The sequence below is a fragment of the Lissotriton helveticus genome, chromosome 6 (assembly GCF_964261635.1).
Source record: "Lissotriton helveticus chromosome 6, aLisHel1.1, whole genome shotgun sequence".
Classification (NCBI taxonomy): domain Eukaryota; kingdom Metazoa; phylum Chordata; class Amphibia; order Caudata; family Salamandridae; genus Lissotriton; species Lissotriton helveticus.
Window position 1 is genome coordinate 879,085,259 of NC_136067.1, and position 24,304 is coordinate 879,109,562.

The 24,304-nt window shown below is 46.6% G+C and overlaps 1 protein-coding gene across 1 annotated transcript in view; it reads left to right on the forward strand.

The window, feature by feature from the left end:
- LOC144761568 (uncharacterized) overlaps window positions 1–24,304 on the forward strand; it is a 175,600-nt gene that overhangs the window by 85,045 nt on the left and 66,251 nt on the right. Inside the window, exon 3 of the mRNA XM_078646866.1 lies at window positions 18,896–19,024. Within this exon, the coding sequence (XP_078502992.1) occupies window positions 18,896–19,024 (129 nt within the window). The remainder of the gene's footprint in view (window positions 1–18,895; window positions 19,025–24,304) is intronic.

Consider the following 24,304-nt stretch of genomic DNA (forward strand, 5'->3'; position numbering starts at 1 on the left):
ACTCCGGATTCACCACTGGTTCTAAAGGGGTGGGTATTCTAGTTAAAAACTCCCTCCCCCTGGAGATAGACAACATACTCCTCGATGACAGGCGGCGCTATGCTGCTCTCACTGGCAGGTGGGAGGGGAAGACTGTCTCACTGCTTCCTGTATATGTCCCACCTGGTCTGCAGACTACGACTTTTGCTGATTTGGGGAGAGTAGTTTTGGGGCTTCCAGATGGCATTCTGGTGATGGGTGGAGATTTTAATTCTGTCGTCTCTGGTGGGGAGGACCGCTACCCCCCCAGGGACCTCACAAGATTACAGTCTTGGCTGAGTGGCTTTCTGGAGATGCTGGGACTGGTAGATTGTTGGAAGCTGTTGCATCCGGGACAGGCGCAATACACCTTCCACTCTGGTGCTCATGGTAGTCACTCTAGACTTGACTATGTCTTGATGCCGGCAGCACAGGCCTCGTCAGTTTGGGAAATTAGACACCTGGCTCGGACTATTTCAGAGCACTCCCCACTGTGGCTTTTGATGGACACGAAGATAGGGGCTGAGGGTCGAGTGGCCCAGATTAATCCTTGGTATCTCCGTAACCTCAAAACCCGGGCAGAGTTGGTCAAGTCTCTGGATCAGTATTTCGCTGAGAATGTGGGGCCTGTGTCCTCTTCTGTTTCACTGTGGGAGGCTTTCAAGACGGTCATCCGTGGACAGGCGCTATCGTTAATTGCTGGTGCCAAGAAAAGCAAAAATGATAGCTCAGCTGGAAGGGGATTTGGAGTTGGGTATCACCCATGATAGGGTACATGTCCTCAGTCTCAAACAACTTGATTATAGGGCGCTGGTAACGGACGCTGCTAGAGTTATGAGTAGAGAGCAGCAGGGACGGCTATATGATGTGGGAGACAAGGCTGGGAAACTGATTGCTTGGTTAGACAGAAAGGAGAGGGCGAGTCGTGTGGTTCCTGTGATTGAGAGAACTGATGGAGTGCGAGTGACTGACCCTGTTGAGATTGAGTGTTTTGCTGACCATTTTTGAAATGTATATTCCCCAGTTTCCGATAGGCCAGAGGAAGACTCGCATCTGCTGTTACGAGATATTGTGTTGCCTTGCCTGTCTGATTCAGATAGGGACCTGATGGACGCAGCACTTTCGGTTGACGAGGTGGCACTCTCTATTCGTTCTGTCCGTTCGGGAAAAGCTATGGGCCCTAATGATCACCCCATCGAACTTTACAAGCTGCGTCCTGACAAAATAGCGCCGTATCTTCGTGATATGTTCCTGGAATCGCGAGACATCGGCTCCCTCCCCGTGATCAGCGACTTGCGACCATTGTGGTGATTCGCAAGGAAGGGAAGCCGCGGGATCGCTGTGCATCCTATAGGCCTTTTTCGCTTTTAAATGCGGAGCCCAAGATTCTCGCAAAGCTACTGGCAAACTGCTTAATAAAAGATCAGTGACCTGATCCATCCGGATCAATCTGGTTTCATTCCACATCGAAATACAGCATTTAACTTGCGGCGCTTGCATGGCGTTCTCGCGAGAGCAGCGTCACTGCGTGAACCGGCCATCTTGGCTTCCTTGGATGCTACGATGGCCTTTGATACAGTGGAATGGCCGTATCTCTGGGCCGCCCTTGCAAAGTTTGGTTTCGGTTCTGGTTTCATTGGCTTGGTGAAACTTTTGTATGAGGAACCACTGGCTCAGATTGTGGTGAATGGTCGGGTCTCTAAGTCCTTTGTTCTTGGTAGGGGCACGCGGCAGGGGTGTCCGTTGTCCCCGCTTCTTTTTGCCCTCGCCTTGGAACCCTTGGCTGCGGTGGGAGCCATCGATGAGGGGTATTCAGTGGACCCCAGACTTTGAGGATCGAATATTACTCTATGCAGATGACATTTTGTTGCATCTTACGTCGCCTCGAAAGTCGTTGATTGTACTGTTTGATGTGCTGAACTCGTTTGGGAGGAACTCCGGCCTTGTGATTAATTGGACCAAGTCCTGTGTCTACGTACTCTCGGGTGACACTCAGTTTCAGTTTATTTTATTTATGATATCGGAACTCAAAAGAGATCCACATAAAGAATAAAACGGTACATTCCAACAATTCAAATACAAAAATATTACATAAAGGGTATTAAGAAGTACAAGAATAGAATTGAACAATATCACCACCTAATATAAATTCAAAAAACATTTAAAAAATGTATACAATTTAAAACAAAACATTTCATTAGGGGGGTTGTTCATAGCAACTATGAAATCGGAGGCAGACAAAATGTTCAATTGAAGACAAAATAATCTTGGGTACTTTCGCCTATGCGACATTAATGCTGGGCAAACAAATACGACATGGAGCAAATCCTGATCTTTCATATGACAGATCAGACAGCTGAAGAACCATACCATTTAAATAAGAGATTTCAGAGGAAGTAAATCCTGTCTTAATAAGAATAGTAGACGCCTGACACCATGAGGAATATTCCAGTGAACATTTGGTTGCGCAGACCTCACCAAACATGAGTTGATAACCGGAGTAACGACCTTTTTTCAGAATACGAAACTCTGTCCAATCTCCACCCTAGGTCCCAAGAAGCAGATTTCAAAAGGGTTTTTAGCTCAGATTGCGATAAAGAAAATAAAACAGCTTTATCTAATCGTAGTTGGTTCACAGCATATCTAAAAAAAAATTGAATTAACGAATGATCATTAAGATTTCCCAGCAGCTCAATTTTAATGAGATGTCTTAACGTGCCAGGCTCACCCTTAGACAGATTAAAAACCCAGCGCACACTCCCCGCTAAGCCTTGGACCCAACTGCTACGTAAACTGAAGGAAAAATCCTACGTAGCCTTCTATCTGTCAATACAGCTAGTTCTACCGCTGCTCTTAGACAGGAATTCGGAGTTAAAGAAGCTCCAATTTTTTATATCAATTAACTCCAATCCATAGAGTAATGAAGCGGAAATTTTTGCTCGATATACATCCAATAGTATTAGGAAATGCCTTCTACCAGTGGCTTTATATAAAGACATCAAACTCTTTCCCTGGACAATAGCTTTGCGAATGTTATTAGCTATATGAGTTTTTTCACTTAAATTACTCATAACAATTTTGCCAAGGAAAGGATAGGATTTCACTGTTTCCAGTTTTTGGCCCCCCCACATTCCAAAAAAAGTTTGCTTATTTAAAATTCTTCTTGCCCGAGAAACACATCACTTTACCTTTTGCAATATTTATCAACAAGTGATGTTTTCCTACGTACATATGTAAGGCATGCAGGCGATTATTTAGTCCCCTTGACGTTAAGTCGAGAACCAGAATGTCGTCAGCATACATTAAACAAATAATTGGAGACCCTCCCAAAGTTGGAGCTATACCTGTACTTTCAGACAGTCTGGGGTAAATCAGCAATATAAAGGGAGAAAAGCAAAGGAGCCAATAGGCAACCCTGCTTTAACCCATTACATGTGGGAATCGTTCTTGATAATCCTTTCTCCACCCAACAAAACCCTGCACCAGGTGTCTGAGTGCAAGGCACGTACTAATCTGATAAGAGAAGATGGCATCCCTAAATCGAATAATTTTTCCCACAGCAATGTTCTATCCACCTTATCAAAGGCTGTGGAGAAATCGATGAAGGCGCCATAGACTCGCCCTCCACGTACCCTAACATATTTCTCCGTTATGACCTGGAGAGCAGTCAAGTTATCAAGGGTACCGTGCCTTTGCCTGAAACCAGTTTGTTAAAACGGTAAAATTTCGGCCATAGCCACCCATTCGTTTAACTTGAGAAGGCATTTTGCAAATACCTTACCGATGGCATCTAATAAAGCAATTTGGCGATAATTTTGAGGTAGGTCTCTAGCCCCTTTTTTATAGAGAGGGACTAGTATGCTCCCTTTCCAAGATGTAGGTACAGTTCCACTAGTGAAGCAAAATTTGAACACTGGATAAAGGATTTTGCTCCATAATTCACTCTGTTGTTTTAGGACTGAAATCGGGATCTCGTCCGGACCCATCGCGCCAGAAGAGCGCATGCCCCTAATAGCTAGCTCAATATATTTTTCGGATGGTGAGACAATAGGAAGATTATCCTCATAAGGGAGATCCTTGTCCAGTTGCAAGCCATTATTACTGTATAATTTATCAATATATTGAATCCAGATCTGCTCATCAATAGAGATGGGCGTAGGGCAGGATCTAGAACCACAACCCTTGCCGATTAATGACCAAAAAGTCCTGGCTTGACCTTTATAAGAGGATTCCCGGAGTTTTATCCATAGAGAATCCTCTTTATCTCTTTTTAAACTTGCCTTCAGCCTTGACCTTCTTTTTAGCAGGGCTAATTTATGGTGCCTTTCTTAGTCAAACAATAAATATTGCCCCCTTATCAATTTATTTATTTCAATGTTTAGTTGCCGAAGTTGTTTGGGAAGTACTGTATATTTTCTATCGGAGGGAGCTTTCTTTGCTATTGAGATTACTATTTCCAAAAATTCCGAGAGACCTACGAATTCCCTCCCGTCCCATTGGGACAAATTTACTACAGTGGATGCCAATGTACTCAACAAAGTCTCAAAAATCACAGGATTCCAATAACATCTCCCAGACTTAATACCAAAGTTCACCTGATCAGAATCCATGTACCAAGAATCCGACAAAGGAGGGTTAAGGGAGACTGTGACGATCAAAACCTTGTGGTTGCTTAAATCAGAATCTACAACCAAAATATCCTTTAGAAACCGAAAAAAAGCACTCAGATACCACATAATCAATAATTGATCGTCCATTTTTTGATTTATGTGTAAATGCAGCAGGGAAGTCAAAGGGGAGCCTACCATTTATTACTAAACAGTCTACCTTAGAAAGACCTTCTAGAATTAATTTCCCTCTTTTATTGGATTTGATATTCACCGGGAACTGAGCTTGAGGAATATGGAGAGATTCTTCCCTAAGCGTATTCCTGAATAAATCAAGACCACAATTAGAAATTTTACAGTTAAGGTCACCCATTAATAGTATATGTGGAGGGGAAGAAACATCCATAGGTTTAGAAATAAAGGAAAAAAGCGGTTTTAGGGCAACATTAAAACAGGCATCGGGTGGAATATAAGTATTTATCAAGACAAGTGTTTTATTGGAATCATCCTTAACCAAGTTTTCTAAAAATATTGCCTGAAACAATTTATTTGGATCTAGAAAATGAGAGAATTTCCAGTCAATCTTATTGGAAAGTAGACATGCTATTCCACCCTTTGCATGTCCTCTCCTAGAAGGAGATGCGCTACCATCTAAAACAAAATACTCTTTTTCAATCGTTAGTTTTCCTTCCACCCAAGTCTCCTGAAGACAAATATCAGCATCTAAGGATTGTAAAAAATAAAAAAATTTCTGGACTATTCTTCAACCCCGCAATATTCCAGGAGATAATTTTCAAATCAATGTTAAAAATTTAGATGAGGTTTAGAGGAGCAGGTCGTTTTGTTTGAAAGAACACCAGGCAACCATCCCCATTTAGTAGTGTCATCCAACAAAGTTGATTTAGAAGGAGGAGGATTTTATAGAGTACTTGACGTTTGTTATTAGATACACAGATCTTTAGCTCCTAAGTTTTAGCTGATGATCTATCTATAGAATCCAAATGTGTACCATGGGTCAAGGACAAGTTGGAAGATAATTTGTCACCATGTTCATTAATAAATAAAGGGGTAACATCTATCCCTCTAATTTGTAGCTCCTCTGCCCGCTGTAAAATATGATTTAATACCAGTTTGGAGTGGAATTTAACCCTGGCAGTTTTCCCGGAAATGGAATTCGAGAGCTTTACCAAGTCCAAATCAGAAGTTTGAATTGATTTCAAACTATCGATGTCATTGAAACACTTAAGAAGAGCTGATCTATTTAATATAAGATCAATATCAAATAGGGGGGTAAAAACTAAGAAGGTGGTATCAACACTTTCTTTCTCTTGAACAGGAAAAATAGGGGCAGGCTCATTCACTTGAAAATCTTGAAATGGAGTAGCTAAAGGATTAAGAATTGGAGGTAAAACATTTACGGCAAGGGAAGGTTCAAAATGTGAAAATTACTCAAAGCCTGCAATATCAGTAATAGGGTTTAAATATTTCCCTTTGGATACACCAGCTGTGTCATCCGGTATATCGGAGGATGACTCTTTTAAACAAGATTTTTCCGGGGAGACCACTAAGTTATTTTCAAAATTAAATTTTCTCTGTCTATTTTTATAGAATCTCCGGATAGGTTTCCTTTTTTTTATTCGATTCTTTTTTTGCTTTAAAAGGACTGCCTCATCATCAGGATTTAGGTGAACAATACATGCCCCTATTCTTTTTTTTGTATGTGAAGTAAATATTGGAAATATAGGTGGCATTTCCATTTTTTGTAAGTTAGCTGAATCTATCATGGGTTCTATCACTTCGTCAGAGAAGGCAATACAATTTCCTCCAGCTGACACTACCTTGTCGATAATGGGACCCTTGGAAGTAGCCACAAGCTTGTTTCCAATTCGATCTTCAGTGGAAGGACTTGAGATCGTTAGAGCTGGGTCTAGAGTTAACACCTCTTGTAGGGACCTCTTAGCTTTATTTAAGTTTGGCAATACGTTGTCGGACTCAGAAAGTGACACGGAAGCAGACCCACCTTTATTATGTAGGAGCACCCTGAGAATTTTAGTTACCGTGTCCAGGACAGTCGGAGCCTCCTACAAATTTTTCCAATAAATGCAGGATAGATGTGAGCAAGTCTACCAAGGAAGATAGGGACTTTGAGATTAAATTATCATTATCAGTTGGGGAACTTGGCAGGGAATGATTCAGGTTAGATCCAGGACTAGACGTAGGATTTAGCTGAGCTAGGGAAAAATCTAAATTATTAGGAGTGCTACTAAGAAGATGAAGATTAGAGGGAGGGGGTGCTTCATTAATGTTTGTTATAACCGCAGTTTTAACACAAACCGAATCCATGCGCCTCTTTTGAGACACCAAGTTAATATCTGGTAATGTAAAGCCATCCTCTGGGATTACAGGGGTGTGGGATAAGTCAAGCGAGACTTTTTGTTCCTCCCTAGTTGACTGTAATACATTAAGCACTGTTAAATCAGGCAATTTTAAGGAAATGTCGTTAGGGTTTTCAGAGTTAATTTCAGATGATTTCTCAAAAAGGGGCGGAGAGGAAGTCTCAATTAGATTAATGTTATCCTTATGAGGAAAAGTGACTACCTCTGACTCGTTATCCATTAATTTGTCTATCTATAATATCCTGTACTACTCTATCCTTCCCTCTTTCCCATAAACTATACAATTGACATTGCCCTTTTAATAACAAAGAAGAATTAATCTTATTCCGAAGGGGGTTCGATTTAGTTTTAGAGCATGACCTACCCATAAGTATTCGGTCAGAGCGGAGTTTTTTTGCAGTCATTATAGAGGCAGTTCACAACAAAATAACAATAAGAAAATATGACTTGAGTACAAATAACACAGTGAGAGAAACCAATATTAAAGAGATGGGGCCCAGCCCCGCCTCCTTCGGCCCCTGACGGCCACAGACGGTCCCGCCCTTGTCCCGGGCTTCTCCCGGGGCGCTCCCGCGCAGCGGATGTGGCGTGCGCAGTTTATAGGGGAGAAGTAGAAGGGGGCGTGGCAAACGGGGAGAGCGGCCCAGGTGACTCGGGCAGGTCAGCAGCAGGGACTCCTAGGAACCGGAGTCCAAGTACCAACACGCTTGCAGCCCTGCTTTAACTGACGCCCAGAGCAGTCTTTGGTGAGTTCTACTCCCCAGCGCCCATAGAAAGCAAGCGCCGCGAAGCGGGACCTGCAAAGCGGGTCCGGCGAGAAGTAGCGCTTTTGAAGGGATAGGCACTCAAGGTTTCAAATGCGCCAGTAAGCTCCACCAACAACAAGGGTCTAGTCCCAGCAGGCAAGTACGAATGAAAAGTGACACTCCCTCTTTGCCGCGCGGTTGCCCCATACAGGTGATGCAGATGGGCTTTAAGTGTTTGGGGGTCTTTATTGCATTAGACCCCGGGGTCCGTTACGATCGTAATCTGCTTCCTCCGCTCCAACAGTTAAAATCTGACGTTGTGGCCTGGCGCAAACTGCCGTTGTCCCCCCTCGGGCGTGCAGCTCTTTTCAGAACACGTTTGATGTCATTCCGGCGAGCTATTTCCGGGAGGTGGAGAGTTTGCAGAGGCGGTTGATATGGGATGGGCGTTCGCGTATCGCCCTCGCCAAGCTGACACTTCCCTGGTATGACGGCGGTATCGCACTTCCGGATATTAGGCGATACTATTGGGCCTCTCAGCTGGGAGCGATTAATCATGGCATGTACGGTCCTGCTTTAAATCCCGCGTTTGAGATGGATAAGTGGCTGCTACCGAGTGGAGATTATAACAGTGCGCTTTATTCCAAATCTGCTGGAGTGAAACTTTCGGGACCCACTAAGATTGCGGTGCGAGTGTGGCAATGTGCGAATGCGGCAATGGGATGGAGGGATCGACTGACCCGGGCGACTCCGCTCTATGCGTCTGAAAGACTGGGCAGCCTGTGGAAGACGAAAGGCTTTGAGAAGTGGGATATGATCGGTATTTGCAGGGTGAGTGATCTCTGGGCCAAGGGTAGGATTAAGACCTTTGAGGAGTTGAAGGTAGAATATGAGCTGAGTGACTAGGAGTACTTCCGTTACATACAGATTCGCCACGCGTTAAGTTCGGTTTTTCCTGAAGGTATGGTTATCCCGGAATCATCCCCACTCGAAGATCGGGTGCTTGACGGATATGTTCCCGACAGCACCATTTCTTTGATATATAAGAAATTAACGACCGAGTCGACCTGTTGGCGCAACTCAGAGGTCTGGACCAATGACGGTCTAGAGTTGGATGACGAAGACTGGCCATCGGCGATATCCTCACCCAAGGAGGTCGCGATTCCGGCCCGTCTCCGACTTGTACAGCTTAAGATCCTGCATCGGGTTTGTGACCGGCCCCCGCCTAATTCCTATGGGTTATTCTGTGGATGGGTTGTTAGCGTGGATGCGGTTTACTTGGTACTTTCCTCCACATAATTTGGGAGTGTCCGGAAGTGGTAGTGTTTTGGAATAGAGTTCATGCTGTGATGGAGGAGGTCACGGGTGTTGCGCTGTTGCCTGAAGCCAGGCGTTGTTTGTTGAATGTTTGGGAACCAACTGATTATGATGTGACACAGACTCAGTGGGCGACCCTTGGGAACATGGTCGCCAAGAGAGATATTGCAGTTGTGGGGCTCCCAGAGACCGCCCATGGTCTTGGCATGGAAGGAAAACATGGACTGGTGTATGTTTAGAGAGAAGATAGTGTATGTGGCACGCGGCAGACCCAAGAAGTGGGGTAAAATCTGGGGCCAATGGAACTCCTACCGGGGCGATATATGTACACCTCCCCTCTCAGATACACCAGATATTCCTCTTTCCCCCTGACCCGACATTCCTAGTGTTTAAGCCTCAATGTGTTGTGACCCTGATTTCCCTCCGGCCCCCCCTCACACTGATGATTTGTATTAAATTGTAATGCACTTTCCTTCCTCCTTGAACACATATCCAGCTGTATTGCCTTTTATGCCTTGTTTGTTTTATTGATAATAAAAGTTTATAAAAAAATATAGAAAAAAATAATAAACTAAAAAAATAAATAAAATCTTTTAAAATAAAAATTCATATCTTTGGTTCTACTTCTTGGATTTTAGTCGCTTTGGTCTCATTTTACTCACACAAATATAATCTGTTTCTAAACCTAGGTGGAGTATTTAAAAAAAAACTTTTTATTGATTATACTCAAGATCTCTTTCAATGTACAGCAGTGATCAGCAGAGATGTAGAATAAACAGTATATATTCCTTTCACAGTAACTACAGTAGCAGGATGGACAGTTAATGCAATCTGCTTTATCCCACCCCTGCCCGCTCAGCCCGGTATTTGCGCCGAGGGCCCAACACCTTTTTCCATTTTTTTGACACAACCTCTGGATTTATAGACCGTCTTCTCCGCCCTTTGACACCAGTACAGGTCCCTAATCCATTGCTCCCATTGGGGGGGCGCTTGCGCCCCCAGTTGCTGGCTGTTTCGTTTTGCCACTCCTGCAGCTAGCCAGATCTCGTTATATCTGGACCAGTCAGTAGCCCCTCTAATCATTACAGAAAAGGGGGTGGTGATGAACAGAGTGTCTGAATTAAGCAGACCACTCTTACCCAGTCCAAAGATCAGGGCTTGATCCATCACCGTTATTTATCTCACTGCCCCATCCCAGCTCAGAACCTGGCTATATGCAAATTAGTCTGTCCCTGGCCCAGTGCATCATGGGAACAGGGCAGACCAAACTACCAAGCCAATTCTTCACCAGAAAGACAAGCTACCGGGGACCGGTTTCTGGCATTTCAGCCTCTTCGGCCCGGTTTGCTTGAATCCTGATGGAGCAGTGAGAAAGGGACTCATGTCTGAGTATACCCTGCCACACCTATAGTGGCCAAAAACGATACAGAAAAGGGGGTGGTGATGAACAGAGTGTCTGAATTAAGCAGACCACTCTTACCCAGTCCAAAGATCAGGGCTTGATCCATCACCGTTATTTATCTCACTGCCCCATCCCAGCTCAGAACCTGGCTATATGCAAATTAGTCTGTCCCTGGCCCAGTGCATCATGGGAACAGGGCAGACCAAACTACCAAGCCAATTCTTCCCCAGAAAGGAGACAAGCTACCGGGGACCGGTTTCTGGCATTTCAGCCTCTTCGGCCCGGCTTGCTTGAATCCTGATGGAGCAGTGAGAAAGGGACTCATGTCTGAGTATACCCTGCCACACCTATAGTGGCCAAAAACGATACAGAAAAGGGGGTGGTGATGAACAGAGTGTCTGAATTAAGCAGACCACTCTTACCCAGTCCAAAGATCAGGGCTTGATCCATCACCGTTATTTATCTCACTGCCCCATCCCAGCTCAGAACCTGGCTATATGCAAATTAGTCTGTCTCTAATCATTAGCAGCTACCACCTCAGATCCACCGGCACCAGCAAACCCACCACCGCCATTGTTTTTGCAGGTTTGGTCCAGAAGGGCCCTATGTGCGGACAGTACCACAGTATATGGAAGAATGTCCCCTCCCCCTGATAGTCCCTTGTACACATAGGAGACAAGCACCTTGTACACATAGGAGACAAGCACCTCCCCCAGGAGAGCAGCTGAGTACGCGCATAATACACCCGATGCAGTATTTTCAGTGGCACCGGACGTAACCGGATCCTAATCACTATTTCAAGGGGACTCTGTAATGCATCCTGCCAGTCATCTTCGAGGCTGCCGATGTCACCCTCCCACCTCTCCCTCAGGGTCACCAGGGGGGTCAGGAATGTTATTAATGAGCTTGCGGTAGAGGTAGGCTTGTCCTGGATAGGGTCGAGAAGGAGTCTGTCCTCAAGTGGAGAGTATTCTGCTAGCGTAACGGCCGTGTGTATGCATGTACGCAGGGCGTGGGTGAGGCGTAGATAATGGTAATGTTGGGAGTCGTGCAGTCGGTACTCTTTTTAGAGATAGGCGAAAGATCTGGGAGCATTTCCCCTTCCACACATTGCCCAAGTAGTCGATCCCGATGAGCCTCTAGGCCTTGAAGCCAGTCAGTCTGGGCACCTCGACCAGCTGGTTGCCAGACCAGAGCGGCGTTCGTCCCATAAGGGTACCCTCCCAACCCAAGAATTTATTAGCCTCCCTCCAACACTGAATCACTACCCCTGTATGTTACGGAAGGTACACACATCGCTTGCTCATGTACAAGAGGCTCAACTGCCCCCGGCATGACATGTCTACCCTGTAGGCCGGCTCCGACCTTGCTGCATAGACCCAGTCATTAACCACCTGCAACTGTGAGGCCCAGTAGTGCAATTGGACGTCCCGGAGGGCCAGCCCCCCGTCGTACACCCCCTTGAGCTTCCGCATTGCTATCCTCTGGTCCCCCCCCCCCATCCCAGAGCAGCGTCCGCACTGACGAGGAGATGCGTTTAAACACCCCACTGGGGATTGGGTAGGGCGTGTTTTGCAGTATATAAAGCAGTCTGGGCAGTGCCAGCATGTTGAAAAGCGCAGCGCGCCCCATCAAGGAGAAAGGCAAGGAACGCCAATGAGGGACATCCGAAGCCAACCGTGCCAGGTGAGGCTCAAGATTCCTGCTAAAGAACTCCGCTCTGTCCCTGGTCACATACACCCAAGGTATTTAAACCCCTCGGCAGCAATTGAGGCCGGGTAACGCGGCGGGATCCTCGGAGGGCCAGAGTGGATAGATCAGCGATTTGGTCCAATTAATCGTATATCCTGAGTAGCTACCGAAGAGCTCAAACAGGTGGAGTGCCTGTGCCATGGAGAGGTAGGGCCTGGCCATATAGAGGACAATATCAGCGTATAGTGATATGTGCTCCTCCCACTCGTCCGTAAGCGACAGCCCCCAAAATTACGTGTGTCGTCGGATCCAATGAGCCAAGGACTCTAAGGCAAAAAGGAGAGGGGAAAGCGGGTACCCCTGCCTGGTGCCTCTGTGCAGTGGGAACTCTCGGGACGTAGCCCCGTTCACCCTCACTCTTGCCGCCGGCTGTTCGTACAGTAGGCAAACTCAGCTGCAAAACACCGGCCCGAAGCCTAAGCGCTCCAAGACTTTAAACAGGTAGGGCCATTCTATGCTATCAAAAGCCATTGAAGCGTCCAGCACCATCAACGCTGTTTGAGTATCATCCTCCCCCCCCCCCCCCCAGTCATGCATAGAACCCCATATAACCGACGCAAGTTTAGTCTAGTGCTCCTGTGCAGCATGAACCCCGATTGATCGACATGCACCAAATCAGATAATACCGCTAGTAATCTCGTCGCCAGAACCTTGGCCTCGACATTGGGGAGTGATATAGGCCGATATGACTAACATTGATCAGGCTGCTTCCCGGCTTTATGGATGACCACAATGGTGGCTTCCCGTTGATCAGGCGGGAGACTTCCCAAACTCCTTGCCTCTAGGAGCATCTGTCGCATGGGGTCAATTACGATGTTAGCTTTGTCTCTTATAAATTTCAACTGGTAGACCGTTGGGTCCCTGAGCTTTACCGGCCTGTAAGGAATTTAGGGCTTCCCCCAGCTCCAATCCCGTGAGTTCAGCCTCCAAACTATCTGCTTGCTCACTAGACAGGGTGGGCAGGTCAAAATCACGTAGAAACTCCTCGCAGTCAGTTTCTGTCTGAGTACATACCGGGGTGTATTCCCCCTCGTAGTAGGACGCAAAGGCTCTGCTATAGCAATGCTGGTGGTTGCCAGGGTACCATACTAGTCTTTCACTTCGGCCACTCAAGACTGCTCCAGGTTGTGACGTTCAAGCCATGCCAGTAGCTTCATGCTCTTGTCCCCTGCATCGTAGATTCTATGCTGCGTGGCAAGGGAGTAGGCACGCGCGCCTCTCCCTCCGCCAACACACGAAGCTCCCTCTGCTTAAGGGCTAGATCATGGCCTCTGTCCACAGAAGGGGTCCCGTTGATGGCCTTCTCCATCGATTCAATTTCACACTCCAGTTGCCTAATTGGAGCGCTTCCTCCTTTTTTTGGGCACCAATCAGTGCCTGAGCCTGGTCCTGTAGTATGGTTTTATAAGCTTCCCACAGGGTCAAGTGGGAATCGACCGAGCCCTTGTTCTCTACAAAATCTAATTGGGAACTCTCCCTCAGTTTGTCTGAGATGGAGTTGTCTCTGAGGCGCCACAGGTCAATCCTGGGAAAGCACGCCCTATCTGTCATCAGTCCCTTAAGAGTGACCCCCACCGGTGAGTGGTCCGAGATACCTCTGGCCATGATGCAGTAGTCCGTGAAGTCACCTAGTTGATCCCCCCCCCCAGCACAAAAAGGTGGTCTAATCTGGAGAAGGTACCATGCCTAGCCGAGAAGAAGGTATACTGTCTGTTGGAGGGGTGATGTGTACGCCATACGTCCCTGAATCCCATTGCAGCTACAAACCCCCCGCAGGCCCAGTTCCCCTCTGTTACCCAGCCTCTCCCCTGGGCGGTCCAAGTCGGCCTCCATGACTGTGTTGGTGTCACCCCTCGAGCACCAAGGTGCCCGAGGGAGGTCTGTCAGATGTGTCCCCAATTTCACGTACGCTTGGGCATGGAGGCCTGGTAACAGGAGCAGAGTACTATTGTGCGCCCTTCCCATCTAATCGCCACCACTGCAGAGCACCCAGTCTTCCATCCTTTTACCCGTCACAATTGGAGGCAGTGTGCTGCGCATTAGTATACCCACCCCCCTGGATCCAGACGTAAACCAAGAATGGGCCACCATTCAATACCCAAACCGGTCCAAGGCCTTGCATTTATTGCCTCGTAGGTGGGTCTCCTGAAGAAGCACTACGTCCGGAGGATGGCGTTTCAAGTATTGCAGGACCAACGTGCGCTTAATTGTATTGCCCAAACCATTGACATTCCATGCCCATAACTTTAAGCGTGTCTGGTCACCCATTCCAGTATAGAGGCATGCATCGATTCAAATCTTTTGCAGCCACTGCTTCCATCCACTGTATGACTCTTGGGCTTGAACCATGGAAACTATATAAGCCAAACATCCAACTTCCCTGAAACTCCCTACCCCTCCCCCTACCCCTCCCTGCTAAGTGGTCCCCCAACAACCCACCAATGTAATGTGCAGAGTGCCTGTCGCCCTATAAACCCCACCATCAACAAAATTAGGAAACTTAAACCTGCAGCCACTAAAGAAGTCATACTGACAGGACGGATTGCACCCCCCCTGGAAGGATCCTAACAAACGGTCCCCATCCCACCCCATCCACCAACTCTCCCACCCCCAACTCTCCCACCCCCATTTAACAAACCAATGCCAAAGTCTCTGAATGTCCATCGTAAGGCCCACCAGCTGCCCAGGACTCAGATTCGCAGCAGTCCACAGTTCCTCGGCCCCATGCCCTCTGTATATTGAGGCCAGGGCCCCGAGGGCAGACCACCCCCCTTACCTCCAATGTCCAGATTGGTCTCTGCCAACACAACTCACTGCGTCACTTCATTGAGGACTGCTCGGTCTGAGGAAGTTCTCGTGATGAGGCGTTGCTGTTCTGGGTCCCCTGGCCCATGCGGTTCGGAGTCGGACGTCGTGATCCATCCCGGCGGCCTACGGTCCGCCATCCCTCCATCCAGTCGCTAGCTTCCTCCGGGGAGTCTAAGAAATACGCCTTTTCCCCATCAAGGACATTCAGACGTGCAGGGTACAGCATCATGTACTTTACTCCTTGGTCCCTGAGGGCTCGTTTCACACCCTCAAACGACTTGTGTTGACGTTGTACCTTTAGCGTGAAATCTGGGAGAAAATGAATGGTGGCATAGATCTCCGGACACCCTCGACACCTGCAGGATGGCATCGCGGTCCCGATAATTCAGAATCCGCCGATTATGGTCCGTTGGGGGGCCCCCGGCTTGGGCCTCCCCCCAAGTGCTTAGTGGGCCCGTTCAACTGAGAAAGTTGGAGACGCTTCGGTTTGAGATGCTCGAGTAGAAGATCTCCACAAACCAGTCTGTGGGTGGGCCTTCCATTCCCTCCGGGACCCCCACGATACGGATATTGTTGCCTCGCCCTCCCCTCTTGATCCTCCAGGCAGACAGTGATGGCTTGGTTTTTAGTGAGTGCAGCGACTTGCTCCTCGAGCCTCTTTGTCTTCGATTGTAGAGTGCCGATACCGCTCTCAGCCTCCGAGACCTTGTCTGACATTTTGCAAAGTCAGCGCGTAGAAGATTAAGTTCCTCGGTAACCGAGTCGAGCTTCGGTTCCAGGGTACCTTGCATGTCCTTTAGGGCACTGCGCATCTCCTGAATGGTCAACATAATATCTCGAAGCGAAGGATCCGGCCCATCCCCTGATGCCTCATCCTGCTGACGCCCGCGTTGCGAGTCCTCCTCCCTGTCCATGCTGACTGTGTACTTATCCATAGAGTTCCTTTGGCTCTGGGTTAATGGTAGATTACGGCCCATGGTCCTAGTGTCCGTCTCGTCACTTACTGCTGTCAGCTGGGTCCCACTCAACGGCCCGCCCGAGGCCTTCTCCGCAGGGCCCCTGGAAGCCTGTTCCCCAACACTGGCTGACGACTCTCTGCAGGCCCACACTTTGGAGCCCACAAGCTGGGCTGGATCCACTGTGCCCCGAGGGGGTGCTCCAACTGCTCCAGCCAATGACCCTGGAGGAGCCCCCAGGCCAGGCTAAACGGCACCTTGCATCCCGTGATCCACTGTTCAAAGTTCCAGGCCCCCTCAACGAAGCGACCCTCTGCTTGTCCTGTGCAGCGTATCCTGATGGGCCCGCTACCATGAGAACCAGAGCTCGGCTGCTCCACTTATCCACTGGCTACCAGACCGCTCCATTCCGCCGGTCCTCCACCAGCCCAGTGCCACCAGACAATACGGGCTTTTTACAGTCCAATGTCTGCTCCTGGGGGGTCCTCCCCTCCCCTGTGTGCTGCTGCTATTGAGGCCATGCATCCATCACACACCTGGCCCGATGACTTCTCTTCTGGCTAAGGCCCCAACTTCGCAGGCCTAATCTTGCTCAGTCTGCCCCCTCAGGATATTGCAGCAACGTATGGCATGTATAGTCGCTATACCTCTTACAGGCCTTACACAACACGACCAACAGGATCTATGCTGCTGCTGGGATGAGCGCGAGACCGGCCGCGGTGCACCAGCTCAGCCCGCGCCAGGCCCTCTGTAGCCCCACGCCTACTACCGCAGCATTAGATGGCTCCGTTCAGACTGCGGGGCAGCCGCCAGATCCAACGCGACCGCCACCAGCTGGCCCCAGACTGTCTGAAGGTGGAATCACCACTCGCTCAGCTCTGTTACGGAGCGGCCAAGCAAGTCCACGCTCTCCACTACCGGTGTCCGCCGCAACACGTTTTACCGCGGCGTGAAGCTTCAAGCTCTGCGCTCTGCCGCCGTGGGTGCCATTTTGCTTCCGCTAGGCCTCCTAGCCACGCTCCTCACCGGAAGCCAAAGGGCATAGAAATTGGAGCGGGGTAGAAATCTGATGCAGTCTGACACTTCCCTGCAGCTCCCAACAGCGGTAGGTGCCGCCAAATCCCACGGATATGGGGTGTTAATACTGCATCAGCCGCTCTGCTCCCCTAGTGTGCGGCCATCTTCTTTGTCTGCAGGCCACGCCCAAACCAGGTGGAGTATTTTTGTGGTGTATTCATTGTGTGTGTGTGTTGCACAAATACTTTCCACATTGCCTCTTTAAATAAGCCGGACTACCCTGTGCCAAGCTACCAGAGGGGGGCACAGGTTGGCTTTCATTTGTATCTAACTTATCCTGACTAGTGTGGTAGTTCCTGCTTAGGTTTTAACTTTCGGGACATGTAAAGAAATCAAAATAAATACCTTTTGTTTTAATATCTGCACCATCGCTATAGGGCTTGTTAGGCCTAACTCAGGAGTGACTTACAAATTAAAAAAAAAATTATTTGGGCCTTGCCATGGATAAAAATAGCAAAGTCGAATTAACAGTCTAAAACTGAAACTCAAACTACCAGTCTGCTATGGCAGCCTGGCAGTCATGCTCTGCTTTGTCACACTCGTGTTGGCACAATAAGTGCTTCAGTCCACAGAGGGCAAACTTGAAGGCCCTGGGTACACCTGATATCGTATACCAGGGACGCATATGTAAGTAAACTTATGCTGATTGAGGGCAGAGAATGTGACCTAACGGCTAGAGGTCAATCATCATGTAGATCCCCTAATCAGTGGAGCAATTCTTTAGTTGAGTACTGATTTCTTTCCCCAGTTTTACTGATTGGAGATCCTGGGATATGTATACCCTCAATAACAAAACTCAGAAGCGGATCATGATCTTGGAAGGCTTTCTGCATTGTCTCTGGGTTTAGAGGCATGGCAATTTTTTAGATGTGGACTATGACGGACTTCATCTCTTCCTGCCACCTACTTGGCGCAGTACTAGAATAGATCGTAGTGAGTCACCCCCCTCACTCAGACTCCATGCTGATACCCATATTGTGTGTAATATCACATTTTGTACAAGAATTGCCTGCTGTTAGCTGATCTTTAAGTGGTGTATACTCTGACCCCTTTTCCTCCCGTCATGATGTTCTTGTACTCAGTAAAGAAGTCCAAATTGTAGAAAAGGTGTTAGGTTCCAAGATGTGCATTATTGTATTAAGTTCCAGGTAGTAGATAGATGGTAAATTGTAGTAAAATGGTAAGTATTAGTCAAAGCTGGAATAGTAGCCTCACCAGGAGCATCTTCCTTCTGCTTAGCCTCACATCTCCAACTGACGCTCTCCACTTCCACACACCAACATACCATGACATCATAAATCATTCTGCAGTCATGCAGGCTGAACAGAAATGAGAGCATTGATGTAAAGAAAGAAGAGAGGAATTAACCTTACAACAGTTTTCTTACCACTTTGCAATCAATCAGATTTTTTTAAGCGCCCTACTCATCTGTGAGGCTCTCAAGGCACTGGAGCGGTAAAGGGGGAGGGGGGTGTTCAAGCAGCTCCATGGTCATCCGAAGAGCCGGGTCTTTGCACTGTTTTTGTGAGGTCAAAATGTGCTGCACTGGCTTACAAAAGTTGCCTTTTCTTGCAGCGCAATTTAGTCAGCCTTGGCTCTTAATTTGATCTCCCCAAACACTTCTAGTGACCCTGCCTTCAAGCTATCGAGTATACTACAATACAGATGACAACCAATGTCTTTCAGCCAACATATGTCAACGCCATGTGACGAACCACACTGAAAATGGCTCAAAATGAAAATGTGTTGATTTTACTTAAGATGAGGTTCAATGTAACAGATGTGAGTTGATGATACCTTTTTTCTTTTTTTGTAGTAATGGACGAAGCCTCTACAGAGTGCGCTTTTAAGTACGAATGGCAGGAGATGTACATTCTGACAATGAAATATTATAGCAGCTTCTCTCATCTCCAAAGACACGTCCTGAATAAAATGACCACTGAAAGTAAGTTTCATTGCAGTTGGTGTAAATATTGGTGAATACCCTGTGTTCGTAGGATGCTTTAAGTGGACTGGTCATTTGAAAGTGGGGTACGCTTGTTGGCTGTGGCTTCAGTGGACTGAAGGGTCACCTGGGTCAAGTGATGACTATTGGGATGGGAGATGCTATAGATTGATATGCTATAGCTTGAAACTGTCGGTTTCCTGTCCCTGGCCATCTTCCAGACTGGGTTAGTCTTACCTATAGAACCTGGGGTGCATTTGTGGATTTTGGTTGCTGGGTAGTGGAATAAGAGTTTCCCTGTAATGCTTTCTTGAGCCTAGCAAAAATGGGTTGAAATGTGGTGCGGTCTCCTCTGGGCAAAAATGTAATTCCCTGTCAAGAGTGGTGCTTGATATGCACATTTCTGCTCCATTGTTTGTGTTCGTTTGGGAAATTGCGATACTGCCTACTTTACTGCTTTATAATCGAAACTTGAAGAGTAAACTACATTTTCAATTAAAGAGGTCTCGCAAGCGCTCTTCCATAGAAGCTGGCTTGGAGAAAGAAGCCTTGCTGTTTGCAGATCTCTTGTTCTGCAAGTAAATGTGGTTAAATCAAGATAGCCTAAGCCCAGCCTTCTTTTAAAGGACCCGAGTTACTTGGCCTTTGCCTACATGACATGTGTAATTTAAGTGACCTAGGAGGTTAAACAAAAAAAAGCATGACTTGGCTTTGTAATACAGATGGTGGCCACCTGCCTCCTTCAAGCTTATTGTCTCGGTTGCTATACATTGGCTGCGTTTACTCTTGGAGGTACAATTTGCACTAATAAAAACAAAAGGCCCAACTTTTCAAAAAACTTTCGCTAAGTCATAAAGTCTCAACGTATTCTTTTGAGCCTGCCTTCACAGCTGCTATGTGCCAGGGCTGCCCGATACCAAACCTGCCACCTTTGTTTGTTTCTACCCTTTTCCTCTGTCTGCCACCACCCTTGGCGCATTGTCTGTGCGTTCAGTTACAAACTTCGTTGTCATGCAACGACGTTTGACAAAGTGCGGTTCATTCTTTTGCATAGCCATCTGTTTACTGTTCCTTTGTATGCCTACTAAAGTCGGTTATTTTGTCACTTAAAGTAGTGACACTGTTGAGGTATAGATGGAAAAAGAATGTCGCATGATTTCTGAGGCGGTTTAAGACAAATAAAAAGGTGAATGCTGAAGTGAACTAAAACTATAGTTTTTTATCTGCAATATAGAAAGTATGGCGTTCCTCATTTTATATTTGTATCCTATTGTTTTATACCTGCCACCAGAGATATTACGGATTTTGGGAGCCCTGGCCCACACCAATTTTGGGGGCCCCTGTTCAGAACAGATTTGAATTTATGATCCAATTTCAGCTCTTTCATGCCCTCTTTGACCAGGTCACTGACGGTGCACAGGTGCCCCCTACACATTCTAAATGTTTACATCTAATATTCAGGGATAGTGAAGTGTTTTAAATATTGTAACATGGCAGCGCCTAACTAATATATTGCAAATAATCTGTGACACCCTCCCATTTCTCATGTGAGGTCCTGTTTTTATCTAAAATAAACGTTGTTTATGTATATTGCATGAAACCTGAACACATCTCTCTGCAAAATGTCTAACGGACTCACACATCGCCCAAATAAATGTAAGGAAAACTGTCTCCAAACCAATCAATTTAACAATTATCAAAAGTCATTGGGGCAAGGCACTTTGCAGACAGAGTTGGTTTTATCCGGGAACCCCTTGAAAGGCTGGGCCAGAGCCCACTTTGCACACTATTATATATAGTATATTTGAAATAAAAAGTACGTTGATGTGAAATACTTAATGTCTTAGAACATAATTTTGTATAGCCCTATGGAGCAGATGTAGCCCATGAGATAAAGCAATATAGGCCGAGTGGGAGGTTTATATATTAGCTTGTTCATTGTGGTTGTCCCCTTTTTCTCCCGGACCTAATTAACTTTTAGAGGGGTTCCACTTTCTTAGAAAAGATCCAGTGCCCACTTTGCCCATACCTTAAAAGGTTTCTACTTTCTAGGAGAGTTTTGTACAGAATATCAAGTGACAGGTGTTTTGATGTACTTTTACCCTCTTCAGCTCGCTTATTGTGCAGCGCTCTGATCCTGTGATGGTCACGTTTTCTCTTTATAAAACACAATAAATACAAACAGGGGAGTTGATAGTGGGCATCCCCTGCTCAGAAAATTATCCCAACACCCTGACTTGGGTAGAATTTAATTTTGAAGTGCACTTATGTCATTTGGACCCACAGTCTGAGCATGCAATAAAATATGAGGATGTTCACACTTTTAAATGATCAAATGGTGCACACTTAAAATTCCAAAAACCTAAGTTGCGGTTCACTAGTAAGGTTTTTTTTTTAGTTTAAGTGTACCACTTTCTAGTCTCACCCAGTTTAGGCTTAGCTGCTGCAGACTGTGCTGCTTCTGCAACACTGGCTGTGCACACCAGACGCAGACAGTATTGCTCCTGAAGCCCCGGATGTCCTGCTGATGCTGTCCTATTGTGTTTTTAATTAAACTTAAAAAAGTATTTATTGAATGTGAGCTACCCTGAGGCATCCCAGCGCTAGCTGCAAGATATGGAAGAGCTAGATGGTTTATAGAGAGGCATTTGGAACAACCATGTTTTGAGGACCTTTTGAAAAGGGAGCTGTCCAACCTCTGAACGAAGATGTAAAGGAAGAGTGTTCCAGAGTCTAGCTACAATGTACACGTAGGACTTGCTGCTTATATCTCACCCTTTTAATTTGAGGGATTACGGCTAAATTTAAATTAGCAGAGCAAAGGCATTTTGTGGGGTGATAGAAAGCTTGTTGTGTAGACCATGCTGATGTTACGTTTCTGTACTTGCCTTGATGGCTGATCAGGGCAATCAGAATGAAAGTTTAAACCATGACCTTGGTTGGCCATAAAGAAGGGTCCTCATTTGAAGTAGCTAGTGTAGGTCCTCACTAGATCTCTGCTCAGAAGAAATTGGGTACCTCTGTAGCTCTGATCCTAAATAGGACTAGACCAACGTTTCTTTATAGTGAGGATTTTATGCTTTTAACATTGCACTATGATTTGTCTTGTTCTTGATTTTATACGTTAAGAGGGTCAGTGCCCACACTTTCACCCTTCCAATAGTTAAAGGCACAGTTTGCCCAGTTTCTTGTTGAATACATTGCATTAAGATTAGGCTTTTATTTGGCTTGCCTAATGACACCAGGGACCACTCACAAGCAGAGCGGTTCAATGCACCAGAGGTCCTAAAATTGGAGGCTTCAGGAATCTGACTGAAATCACAGGGCAGCATGGAATGCTGACAAATGCCTGAGAAAAAAAGAATGCTTCTCTATCTTTAGTGTTAGAATTGACTTTTGCCATTGATGTGGACAAGAACCAAGTATTTCAGAGCTGCGAATTTCAGGGATAGGATTGTGGTATTTTTTGTAATTCTCTTTTCATCTGAGAGCATGATGTTGACCACAGCAATACATGAAGGGGTACGCCCATACAACAAAAGGATTCCTAACCACTCGTACTAGACTGACCTCTCCTTTCAGACACATCTGCCATAACAGTAGAACCCTACCAATGCTAATGCGACTAATACACTGAAGCATGAGGGGCACTTGTAAGAAATTGGGTTACTGGTTGAGGGGGGTGAAACCCTTCTCAAGCAGCAACCACAATTCTTCTCAGGGTGAAGCCACAAGTAAACCCTAAATTAACCTGTGCCCAACCCTCTGGTACCCTGGCTCAGAGCAGACCAGCTTAACTCGGAGACAATGTGTAAACTAGTTGTGCAACACTTCAAAGAGCAACACAGTAAGAACACACCACACAAGGAGCCTGCACCATATTTGGAAATATTGAGTAATTGTTTATAAATATAAAAAGACCAAAATGACAAAAATCCAGTCAGTAGAATTGGAGATATGCAGGTTTAAAGATTTAAGCGAAAATGGTGCCAAAAGCACCAACTGTGGAAATCTGGTCACGTCTGAGTGGGACAAAGTCACAAGTTCAGGCTGACTGCGATGGAGCGCGGGCCAGCTACAAGGACCCAGTTGGGCCCGCTGTAAATATGAGCGGCCCGGAGAAGAGGACGAGACAGCGGATCAAAAAGAGGTTCTGATGATGAGGAAGGAGATCCAGAGGAGAGAAAACTGGTGGGTTAAAAGCGATCGCAAGGAGTCATACTTGGGAGAAGGGGCAGGCAGGTGAAATTTAGTCTGGACTTCCTGAGAAGAGAGAAAATGTGAACCTTGTAATAAATGTTTAACCTGAATGATCCCTTTAGCCATCCAAATCTTCCCAAAAAAGTACGGTTAGAGAGTTTAATAGATTTATTATGCCAAGGAGATGAATCCAGGAACAATTGTAAAGGTGTATGAGATATGCTAATAGGATTTAGTGATAGTAAATTGTAAATTGTGAAATAGTTGGAGTTGAAGAAACGAGGGCTATGAGAGAAATTAGCCAGCGAAGAATAGGGAAAAGGATAAATTGGGGATTCCTCCAATGTATGCCAATCGATATAGGCATAACCCTGGTAAGGCGGCTGCCTCGCTACCCAGCATTTATCTTTTAATTAAATTCTCTGACTTCAAACATTTTTTCGGATCTTATTCTCTCATCTAGCACGATTCCGCATTTTATTGACACAATGCTGTAGGGCTGCTGACAGTTGTGTTAGCATTATCTTTGAAATTAAGCTGCGACACCAACTATTTTTTAAAATACTTGTACTTGCCTAAATTTGTACTGTCATCCATTTTCCTGCTCCCCTGCTGGCTTCCCCGCCCGGTCCAACGCGGCTGTGTGCCGTTTGAGTGGAGGGCGTCTCAGGAAGCAGCAGGTCCAATTGTTGTGCATTTCCGAGCAGAGGGAGGGCGGAGCTAGGCTCCTGCGCTCTCCACTACATCAGTCGGATGTGCCAGCGGACGCGCGTAGTGGGTGCTCCCCTGGCACGCCGAAGGCGCGCCAAAGGCAAGCCCGTCTGCGCCCGTCCGCGGCCGGCCAGGGACCAGAACCCCTGCCCAAAATAACGTAACTCCAGGTTCTACTTGTAGCTACACGAGAGGTGAACTACTTGCTCTCTCTTACAAATCGGGAAATGTTCCCACACGATGTATTAGAGCCTATCCAGGCCTCATGAATGGTCCGTTCTTTTGTCTTTCTTGTAAGTGGTGCGGTCTGAAGCAAACCCAGACAAGCAGGCAGTATGATTCCGACCTCCTTAAACTGTCCTGCATCTG